The 11,775-nt window shown below is 39.5% G+C and overlaps 1 protein-coding gene across 1 annotated transcript; it reads left to right on the plus strand.

The window, feature by feature from the left end:
- Nucleotides 1-2,976: 2,976 nt before the first annotated feature.
- sox32 (SRY-box transcription factor 32) lies at nt 2,977-5,481 on the plus strand. The gene is made up of 2 exons (XM_022196211.2): nt 2,977-3,512; nt 3,757-5,481. The coding sequence occupies exons 1-2, from the start codon at nt 3,158-3,160 to the stop codon at nt 4,407-4,409; spliced, it is 1,008 nt and encodes a 335-aa protein (XP_022051903.2). The 5' UTR covers nt 2,977-3,157; the 3' UTR covers nt 4,410-5,481.
- The last annotated feature ends 6,294 nt before the right edge of the window (nt 5,482-11,775 follow it).

Raw genomic sequence — 11,775 nt, forward strand, 5'->3', positions numbered from 1 at the left:
ACACTCCAGATGCAGAAAACAACAAATATCCAGCTCAGACTGCATCCAAGATCCTTCCACAAATCCTGCAAAGCTCAGTCGTCCCTTCATAAGTTTGTATCCCTGCAGGTCCTCAGTGCACAGCTCTACCTGTGCCACCTCGCTCACCACTGATCCACAGTGAAGAAGCAGAGGACTGTCCCATATATGAGTTCTGTCCAGTACAATGGCACATTGTGATCAGAAAGCCGCAGAAAACAATCCCCATTCAGACAGCATAGTGGCCATTCAGCAGCACACAAACACTGCACTGATACCCTACTGTCACCTCACAGATTAGGATTCTTTAAGAGTCACAAAAAAAGGACGATTTACACATTTTCCACAACAACTAAACTTCTCCAAACGTCCTGGTGCGTAATGGCGCACACAAAACGTTGGTGACATGATTAAAAGCCCAAAATTTACAATCACATTCAATACACACACAGGTTGTTTAGTGTTAAGCCGATTCTATTCACGCAGAGGGTCAGCCGAAACTAACGTTATTGTATTCACGCTGCGCCGTTCAAGCTAATTGATTAAATCTATTAGCGCTTCTCACTGCGCATTGGAGCGTGCGTCCCGTTTGACACCGCGGATGTGGATTCAGTCTCTAATTCTGGCAACCTGTGAAACAAGGACGCACACAACACCCCCAATATACCCCCCCCCCCCCCTACCCAAATGCCAACAAAATATGCACATTTACTTGTAGAAATGAACAATCCTGATTTAAAAATGCCTCGTAACATAGACTTCTCGGTGTTTTCAGTATCGATTTCGCACGTTTTTACTGTTATCTCCCTCCCACAATCACATGCCAGCTTATCAGCCTCCACTCATGCTGAAGCTTTGTTGTCAAAGAGGAACACTTAATCACTTCTGTTATCTTATTTGCCACTGACGCAGTATAGATCAGGCATTTTTTTCATCAAGATGTGCGGCTCCATGGGGCCTCACGAACCTCTTCTGCACCAGTTAAAGTCCAAATTATCGATCAAACTGCGCATCATTTCAGTTCTTTGTGACTCCTGTTTATTCCAGCAAAACGCTGTTCTTAGTTCTGTTCTTAAAGCTGGATTTGCAATCTAAAGAGCCTTCATAAGTGATTCGTCTGCAGGGACAAAGCAGTGCAGGTGCAGCTCTCACTGTTAGTCCGTGTATTGCACATTCAACAATTAAAGAGGATCACAGGCCTGCAGAGTTTCTGTCCTGGATACACAAAAATATTCAATAACTCCTCTTATATTTGTACTAAAGTCCTCAATGTCCAATATAATGTCACTGCATGGATTTACACTGGAAAAAGGAAATTATTGGATCAACTTAAATGAAGTAACATGCAACTGAATCAAGTTAGCACAATTAAGTAAGACAAGGCAAGGCAGCTGTTTGTTCAGCACATTTCATGCACAAGGGCAACTCCCTGTGCTTTACATTAAAACATTAAAAACATTGGGAACATTTAGGCAAGCATAAAAAGCACAATTAAAAATTCTAACCATAATACATAGAAAAGAATAGGAAAATTAGAAATATATTTTAAAAATACAATTTAATTTGCATTTAAACCAATTTAAAATAAGTTATTACAGGAAAGCAGTGGCAAGCAAAAAGTTTTGTGCTGTGATTAATAAAAAATAGTAAACAAGTAATAGTAATGCCACTGGTTTAAGTCAGATTAAGTCATTTGAATGCTCTTAAATTTTAGGGAAAGTTGACTTAAGGTTTCTGATCTTTTTCGACTTACGTGTTCACTTTACCCGAGTTCAAAACATGATTTTGTCACAGTGTTCGTCTTTATTCTGTAATCGTGCTACAGTAGAAGAAACGAGTTGCAGCAGAAAACTTTAAAGAAAAACGGATGTGAGATGCACAATGTTCAATTTGTAATACCACTTTAAAGGGGGGAAATAATTTCAAGTTGACAGAATCCACAAAAGCATAAAGACAACTGAAATTTATCCAGTTTTCACTTATTTTTCACACTTATCTACAGTACTTTACTTCTTTATTTGAGTTTAAATGCATGTTTTACAGTGTACAATAGTGACTTTGTAGTGTATTAGACATTTTATGTGTATATCTAAAGCTTTATGTCACCCATAATTTATGATAACAAGTGATATTAGTGATCGATGTGAGTTTATTTCTCTTCATATGATACAGAAGATAAAGTTATGACCAAATTAACTTCTATTTATTTTAATATTTAGGAGAAAATGAATTAAATCAAATGTGTATTCTTCATATTTGAGGCGTAAGCATTGAAATTAGATAAATACTGTGCAGAAACTGGTAACAGCAATTTTCCAGATGCAGTTTTATGCATTTCAGGCTTAAATTAAAGAACAAAGTGCCAACTACAACCAGCACCATCCTGCTGCTGCTGGAGTTTCTATGAGTCTGAATCTCCACTGATTTCAATACACTTTTGTGTAGCTCCTTTTGTTCAGTCTCTGCTTCTCATCATTTCGGCCGAACTGATAAACGTGACAAAGTTATTTCTCTTTTTTTGAAGTCCTGGAGCTAAGCTCATCACGCCCCCTTAGTGCGCCCCTATCGGGCAAATATTTGTGCCGGTAATCGTGTAATAAACGCGCCTTGATCATGTTTGTTTCAGTCCTGTAAAATGTACTTTGATAAAGACGGTGGAGATAAGAGCTGAGAGGCACAATGTAATTAGTAACCGGAGCTGCCCGCTGGAAACGTTGATCTTCACCGATATTGATTTTATCTCTGCTAAAGGTAAAAGTTAATCAGGGCTAAAGGTCAGAAACGAGATGTATTTATACCACACATTCAAATGTGTAATCAGACGTTACTTTTGTAAAAAGGGGTGATGAATCTAAACGAATACATTTGATTTCCTGAGGTTGATTTATCTTAATTCTGTTGTTTCTGTTGTTAGAATTGTGTTTTTATAACTATATAAAAGCCCAGTTGTGTGTTTTATTACAGATACACGACTCTCATCTGCAGTTTCGTGAGTTGGCTGATTGGGGCGTAAGATTGGCCCATCACTGACCTGAGAAAACACCTGGAATTCACACCTTAACCCCCCCCCTCCGGCCTCCCATTGGTGCAGAGGTCGTATAAATCCGTCGGATTTATACGACCTCCAGGAGACAGGAGAATGCTTGAAGCCCTCAGCAGACGCCAACCAGCAGCATCCGCAGCATCTGCAGCAGCAGCATCTGCAGCTATGCCCTTCAGCCACGACTCCTCTGAGCTCCAGCTGTGCGCAAACAGCGCCATGCTAGAAGGCGACGAGCAGACGAAGGAGGTGCGCTCCCCGACCTCAGGCCCCTCCAGCCCGCTGTCCGTGAACTCGGAGTCCAGCTGCACCAGCCCGGAAGACAAGTCTGCCTCCGGCCAGCAGAGAGTCCGGAGGCCCCTGAACGCCTTCATCATCTGGACCAAAGAGGAGCGCAGAAGGCTGGCACAGCTCAACCCAGACCTGGAGAACACGGATCTGAGCAAAATACTCGGTAAGAAATGAACTCACAGCTCGACAGTGTCAATAAAAAAAACCCAATATTCTTAACAAAATAAGAAGTTTACGGACCTTTTAAAATATTAGCGGCTAATAAGAGCTCCATAGGGTCGCATGTTTCACTAGTTTGCTTAAAACAGCACATTATGGCTCTTGTTTTACAGTTTTAGCAGCTGTTAAAGGTCAGTTTCACCAAACCAGTCAATGCACACATCGTTAACCACTCTGTGTTCCTGCAGGAAGAACCTGGAAGGCCATGTCCTTGACTGAGAAGCGTCCATACATGCAGGAGTCTGAGCGTCTCAGAGTCCAGCACACCATCGACCATCCCAACTACAAGTACAGGCCCCGGCGGAAGAAGCAGCAGAAGAAGAGCTTCAAGCAGCAGACTGGAGAAGCATCTATGCCTTCTCTCTGCAGACCAGGCTTCAATGTGCCGTACAACCTGGCACACCTGCTCCAGAACCAGCAGCAGACCTTCCCGAACACACCTGCTTTCCCACCTTCCACAGTTAACGTGAACACTTTCACAAACAGCCCGGTGTTTCCAGATCCAGCAGCAGACACTTTCCCAAACAATCCAGCCATGTACTCAAACCCTCCTCCCTACCCTGCAGAGCCTCAGCCGTATTTTGGCAGTCAGCACATGCAGCAAGGTTTCTCCAGCTCTGCAGTGCAGCAGGAACAGTCCAGGGTCTACAGGGGTCCACAGTGCCCCGCCGCACCCTCCCTGGAGTTTTACTTGGAACAGGTTAAGGTGGACATGCTGTACGATCTGGACCGCAGCGAGTTTGAACAGTACCTCGGTCCAAACCGTCACAGGCCCGAGTCAGTGGATCCCAGCAGCTACCAGCAGCAGAACAGCCACAGAGACCCGCACTCACTGTTCTGAAGCTGCTCCAAATGGTGTATTTATTTACATGATTCCAGCGCATCTTTGTCTTACTTGATAACAATTGCTGAAAGTGTATGAAGCACATTTGCTCTTTGACAAGTTGTTCTGAAATAAGTATATTCAAATATGTGTTATAATGTATCAATAAATATATTTAATTCAACCTCTGCCCTCTTGTGTTCTTATCAACAGGCATGTTTACATCGCTGTGAGAATCGCACATTAAAATGACAAGTTTTTTAACTTTGAGAGATTTTAAAAAACAAAAAACAATACTGCAGTCAAGGCCCAAAAAACTGCACCAGTTCATCGGTAAACTATGGCTAAAACACTGGATCCTACACTAAATCCTATAGAGGATAATGTGCATTTAATTTCCAGCTGTAAGCTTAAAAAGTTTTTGGAAAAAAATCCCAATACCGAATGTTAATATTATAATTTAAATGAATTATGACACTCACCATAAACTTGAGCGAAAAACAAGACACCTGGGCTGTAAATTTGGGGACATTTCAATGTCAGATAAGTGCTCAGAGATCAACTTAATCTGCCGTTTAGCAAACAACAGACACAGAAAGAGAGTGCCTTCCAAAATCCATACTACCATACTATGTAGCATGGAAGAAAAAGATCGAGTACCACCCGATACATAGTGTGTCAGATGTAGTTTGCCAAAAATAACCGGATGTCCAACTATAATCAAAGTCACATTATTACAATTAAACAGCCTGTCCTGATTATATGCATACTTGTGCACAATAGTTGTACATTCTTCCTAAAGGCTGCTGTCGTACACACTTCAAGTAAGAACAACACCTTCTCCAGGAAGTGGACAGGGACAGCAACTGCTTATTGGTTTTCAGGGTGAAACAACCCGTTTAGAACACGGATAAAACCAGGAAGTATGGATCATTCCAGACTTGGAGTAGAAGCTATAGCGAGCTGTTGCTGCTGACCAAGAGGACAAACCTGCTGCTAGAAAAAAGAAAAAGGTAAAAAGAAATTGTCTTATCTAGATAATATGCATAACAGGGTTGCATGAGGTAGAATGACACATTCAGTCAAGGCTCACAATGTTATGAAAATATGAAAAATAGAAGAGAGAACATAGCTTTGCTCTTGTCATTCTTTTGGAAAACTGATGATGTTAACCCTCGTGTCGTGCTGCGGGTCAAAATTGACCCATTTTGAAGTTTGAAAATGTGGAAAAAAAAAATATATACATATATATATATATATATATATATATATATATTCACAGTGAAATTTCTGATGTCCACATTTTCAACATTTTTGGGAAATCTTTGAACATTTTTAATGGAAAAAAGAAATGTTGAAAATGTTTCTTAAGAACATTCACATAAAAATGAACCACAATCGAACGAATTTCACTGGATTTTCATTGACTTTTTTTTGAATGTTCTTAAAAAACATTAGAATTTTTACTGATATATATGTAATCCCTTTAGATATTTTTAGGACTTTTTGAAGATTTTTACAAATTTTTTGAAAATATTTACAAGAATTTTCTTGTCATATTTGGGTTTTTTTTTTTAAAATATTTTTTTAAAGAGAAACTTTTACAGAATTTTTGGAATTTTCTTCCTGAAAGTTTTGCAAATTTTCATAAATTTGAGATTTTTTTTGCTGAATTTTTGGATTTTTTTCAGACAAGGAAACAATATTTTCTGGTGCCCATGAATGAGGAGAACAGGAAGGTTAATTCCACTGTTTCATGTGATTCACTGTTTTCTTCTTCTACCAGCTAAAACGTTTACGTTAACAGGGTCGCCATCCCATAATAACTATTTAAAATATTATGTTTATTAAAAAAATTCCCACAATTGCAAGAGACATCAATGGAAAAACAAAACAAAAAAAGGAGACTTAAATTTAATGTTAACTGTTTTAATTGAGATTCTATTTGATCACCAGGTGGGTGGGAAAAGAGAAAAATGGCATTTTAGGGGGAACTCCAGACTTATTTAGTATTTTAAAAAATACTTTCAAACATTATTTTCTCCTAGTTTTTAAAGATTTGGTCTCAGGACAAGTAAATTTACACAAAAACTGCATGCTTTGAGATTTTGTACATGGATTATTGGAAATTTGATGGGTGGGACATAAAATGTCCTCCAATTCTGGAATGATCCTTATACTGCCATGATGGTGAAATGAACCATTTTTCGCAGTCTTGTGACATAAAACATTAAAACACACTGTGAAGATGTGCATTCAGTTTGCTGAAAAAGGCACAGGGTATGGGGTCTTTTACATGAGCTGAACAAATGAACAGCTGACAGTTCACTCAACTCATTAAACAAATGTTAGGAGTAACTAAACGAGCAAATAAGACTTACAGGGATTATTAAAGGGCTGCCCAAGTGACTCTTCCTTCTTGCACAAAACAGTAGACAGTTTTAACAATTAACAATCTAAATTCTCAATGTGAAATGAAGAAGAAACTCTTCAAATGAAGAAAATGAAAAAGGAAAGCAAACCTCTCTGAAACCACGGTATAGTTGACTCAATTTAATATTGTGACTTTACTAAACTTGTTTTCTTGGGTTAAGTTCACTTTCCTCAGGTAGTTTTACAGTTTACAGCTCATAAGACAACTAGTAATTATCTGAAGTGCAATTAAGTTGTATTTTTAAGGCAGCAGAATCTCATAAAAGCTGTGAAACTAATGAAGTTGTATGAATTGTGACTCTTTCTTCTGTAAATCATATGTTGTCATTGATGGTTATCTAACATTACAAGGAGATTGGACCAAAGAAGAAGAAAGACAGCCTCAGAAAACACATCTTCTTCCACAGTACGAGCCCTAACGATAAATGCAGAGATCCTAAAATAAAGCCAGCAGAGTTCCTCCTATAGATGGCTGCAAATTATTTAAAATATCTGTTACATCTAAACAATGTCAGCGCTATACAAGCCTCCCTCCAGCGAACTGTTGACACGCTGTTTTATCTCCATCCACATGTCCTTCTTGGCTCAGCGAGGGAACAGGGTGGGCGCCAGCGGGGGCATAAACTTTGCAGCTTCCTGTTTCATTTTAAAACATTTCACAAAGACTCTAAAAATATGCCCCAAAATCGACATATCTCCAAACTCACCCGACTTTGGCTGCCAAATGTTTACCCATTTAGGAAAATGTTTACTTCCCTGTCCCATATTTTCTGTGTCACAGCGTTGAGGCTGAACTCTGTCCTGGATGGATGGAAGACGACAGAAGCTTCAAGTGTCTCCAACGTAACAGATGCTGCATGGATCATCATCCCACCCTGTAAATATACGCAAGAAAAGTGTTATTTTTTGCATTTTTTTTATAACAGTCATTTTTAGCTGAATTCACGGTTGAATAATGAGACAAAACGTCTTCATGTTACACCTCTCTGTAAGACTTTCTGAAGTGAGACAACATTTTTACCTGCACTGAAAAACAAAGAAATGAAAATAACTAAATGTTTGATTGTGTGGTAAACAAGGTCTGACCTGTTAATTTGAGTTTACATGATGGATCCTCTCTGTTTGACAACCGCTTGCTGACTTTAAGCACAATAAAATGTGACTTTTTCCTACAGATGACAGTCTGGACATACTGTATACTCTTTAAAAGAAGTCGCACCACGTTGATAAGAGTAAGGCTTATCAATATCCACATTTATCAACGTGCTTTATTTTATCACAAATACTAAAAGTACCACTGCACACTTTAGCGCATCTAAAAACTGTCAAAAAAGCAGAATGATGTATCAATATCAACTGTGCAATGTTTTGTCATTTTAGCAGCAATTTATAATCGGAAAATTTTATATTTCATCAGTTTTTTCAGTAGTTTTCCTGTCTTGTGGTATATATCAAAACAGCAAACTCATATTTACCTCCTTCTCAGTCAGTAACAGCTTGACCTGCTTTAGTATCTATTCAGATCATTCCAGACTACACTAATTATCTGATGTCCATCCATCCATCCATCCTCTATACACCGCTTTAGCCTCACTATCGGGTCGCAGGGGGTGCTGGAGTCTATCCCAGCTGACTCGGGTGAAGGCAGGGGACACCCTGGACAGGTCGCCAGTCTGTCGCTGGGCTATTATCTGATGTGCATAGACTAATACAAGTACAGTTAACATTTTGGGTACAGCAGTAACCACCAATCAGAATATCTCATTAGAGCAGGTGCTGCAGTGCATTTGACAGGAAAAATCCATCAACAGGCAGAGTTTATTTCTCATTTCAGCAAACACCAGACCAAAGAATACTTTGCCTCAAAGTTACTATTGGGATTACTGCAGCCAAAAAAAATTAAATGTGTTTTTATTGAATTTCCCTTCAAGGAAAAATAAAGTTCTTGTATTGTAAAATGAGTATATCAAATAAATAGAAAAATAATAAACATTAGGGTACAATTGGTTGCTCTTCAGTGCAAAAAAGGTTTAATAGCATTAAAAAATTCAAAACCATAAAAACAACATTGTCTTTCTCTTTATCCAAAGTTATATTAATCGAGAATATGCCAGTATAACAAGCAAAATCAGCTTTAAACACTGAACCTGAAATACTGGAACATTTCACACAGAAATGATAGAACTTAAATAATAAAAACACTGGAACAAGTAAATGTATACAAATGTTGCTGTGTTGTGCATCAGTTCATAAAATTGCTGTCCTGTGACCCAGTATTTACAGATTCAAACTGCCATTGTCAGGTGTCAATCACATGACTCTGTTCAACAATGTTTATTTTCAAAATGGTGTCACAGCAGATGAAAGCAGTTATTTTCAAAGAACTCTGATGATGTCATCAGAGTTCTCTGAAAAGTTTACCAGTGTGACTACTTAGTGTTCCAAGGGCTCAGTATTGAACCAGTTCATCGAGAGTACAGTCTGAAGCCAGACTACACCGTGATCAACACAACAGCTTTGAGCAAAAGGCAACCAAAGAAAGAAACCGTGATATCAAAGGATATCCAGGCTAGATTAAACAAGCCGGAGGTCAAAGTGTACACCACACAGCAGGTGGTAGACATGCAAGTTGCGACGATGGAACAGAGAAGGCTGAAGGAGAAAAAAGGATTCGTTGGCTTGCAGTGGTTGAAGGCAAAGAAGGAGAAAGAAGCAGCCCCACGCCTCGCCTACAAGGAATACTGTGACAGAATGGTCGAGGAAGAGATGGAATTTAAAAAGCAGGAGAAACAGAAGGCGCTGGACAGAGCCGCTGACATACAGTTTCAGAGACGTGACGATGTTAAAAAGTTCAATGGCCAAATCCAGTCCACATATGTCCAACTGGAAAATGAGGCACTGCTGAATTTACGGAGAGAGAAGTTGAAGAGAGTGGAAGACGACCGCAGACGGTATGAGGACAGAATGAGATGTCGACAATTGGAGGTTGAAAAGCAAGAGCAGGAGAAAGCTCGCCAGCAACAACTTAGGATTTTTGCTCTCGCTGATGAAAAACGCACACAGCTCCAACAGAAAAAACTATTGGAAGAAGCAAAAAAATGTCAGGAGAAGCAAGAAGAAGAAAGACTCGTCCAGTGGCAAAAACAGCGTGAACAGGAGGAGCTAAACCAGATTAAAATAAGGGCAGAGACTTTAGAAAGACTGAGAAAAGAGCAAGAAGAACAAATCTCCAAGAGACACCGCCAGAGAGAATTGGAGGTTCAACAAATGATGGCAGAAGAAGAGAGAAAACGTTATTGGAGTCATACGGACGAAAAACAGCGGCTGATCCAGAAGAGGCAGACTGAAATCGTAAAACGTCCGCTGGCCTTAAAAGAAAACATGGTGAAAGACCAGGCAGCCATGAGGGCTCAGGAGGAGAAGAAGAAGGAGAAGGAGGAGGAGGAGAAGAGACAAAGAGCTGTGGAAGAGGACAAGAAAAGATTGGCAAGGAAGAAAGAGAAAGACGACAGGAAGAGGCGTGCAATGAAAAAGTCCATTTCAGACTATAATGAAGAAAATATAAGACAGAAGAATGAACAGAAGAAGGCTGAGCAAAAAGCCAACCAGGACTGGCTCAAGAGCCAAATTGAGGCTGACGATAAATACAACAGAGAGCAAGAGGAAAAAGCTCGAAGGATACGTGAAGAAAAAATAAAAGTCAGTGAGTACAACTTTGCCATGGCAGCGCAAAAACGTGCACGTGACGAGCAGGAGAAGAAAAACAAGGAACGTCCTACGATGAACACTAAATACAAACAGCCTACTCCACCTCCCATTTCAAACACGAGACCACAGAGAGCACGGTTGGCTGCTCCACTAGTCCACCGCGCAACACAGAACGTTCTTCCACCCATCAACACCAAAAACAAGAAAAAGGCCATCCCGCCAGCTCCTACAAGCGAACCCAAGCTCAGACAAAACGTTCTACCAGCCATTTTCAGAAAGTAGACACCTGGTGTGACGAGGTCTGATTACCATCTAAAGACCTCCTTCCAGGATAGTCAGGCTGGAACTCAACACTTTCTTGAGCTCAATTTTTTCAATTTTCTTTTCTTTCATTCAGTTTTCTTTTCTTCAATTTTCTTTTCTTTCATTTTCTTTCATTTCATGCTATTATTTACTAGTATTTTTCAATTTATTTGATGTACTCTGTCATATATTTTATAGGTCTTTGATTTATTATATTTTTCTCCCTTTCCTATCCCGTCTTGGGGATTTTACAAAGCTGTTCTTTTCCTGTCTTTCAAACTTCACGATTCATTTGCTGCTGATATGAAGCATGCTTTGAAAAAGTGCAATAAAAATTACAGCAGCAAGTCTTAACATCAGTACAGACAGACCACCTCAAGAAGTGAGTGTCACAGATATAGAACCTGCAGAAAATATCATGAAAGAAGACCAAAACATGCAAGAAGATCCCTCAAATATAGAAGCAAAACCAAAAAAGAAACGTTTCAGAAGGATTCAAAGATTCTTCTTGAGGGTGATTAAGTGCTTCACTTGCTCCTTCACTTGCTGTCGAGGAGTTGATGATGACTGAAAACAGAGTTCATCACAGGACGGGTTCATCTTGAAGGAAGGTCAATGTTCTTCTACTTTCACTTTCTTTTTTCTTTTACTTTCACATTCTTTTTCTGTACTTTTATTGCTCCACGTGTGATATTTTCTCACTCTTTGTCCTTATTTTTCCTTCCAGACCTTTTTTGCTATAAAAATAACAACCCCTTCTGCCTCCATTCTCCTCACCTCTTCAACCTCTGTTACCCTCATCCTCTTTATTTCTTCCCTTTCCTTCCATCTTTTCCTTTCCCTACTACTCTTTCTTTCTATTCCTCCTTTCCTTTTCTTTCCTTTCCTCTCATGTCGTGTGTCCTGTCTTGCATCCTGTCCTGTGTCCTGTCTTGTGTCC

This window comes from Acanthochromis polyacanthus, chromosome 20 (assembly GCF_021347895.1).
Source record: "Acanthochromis polyacanthus isolate Apoly-LR-REF ecotype Palm Island chromosome 20, KAUST_Apoly_ChrSc, whole genome shotgun sequence".
NCBI lineage: Eukaryota > Metazoa > Chordata > Actinopteri > Pomacentridae > Acanthochromis > Acanthochromis polyacanthus.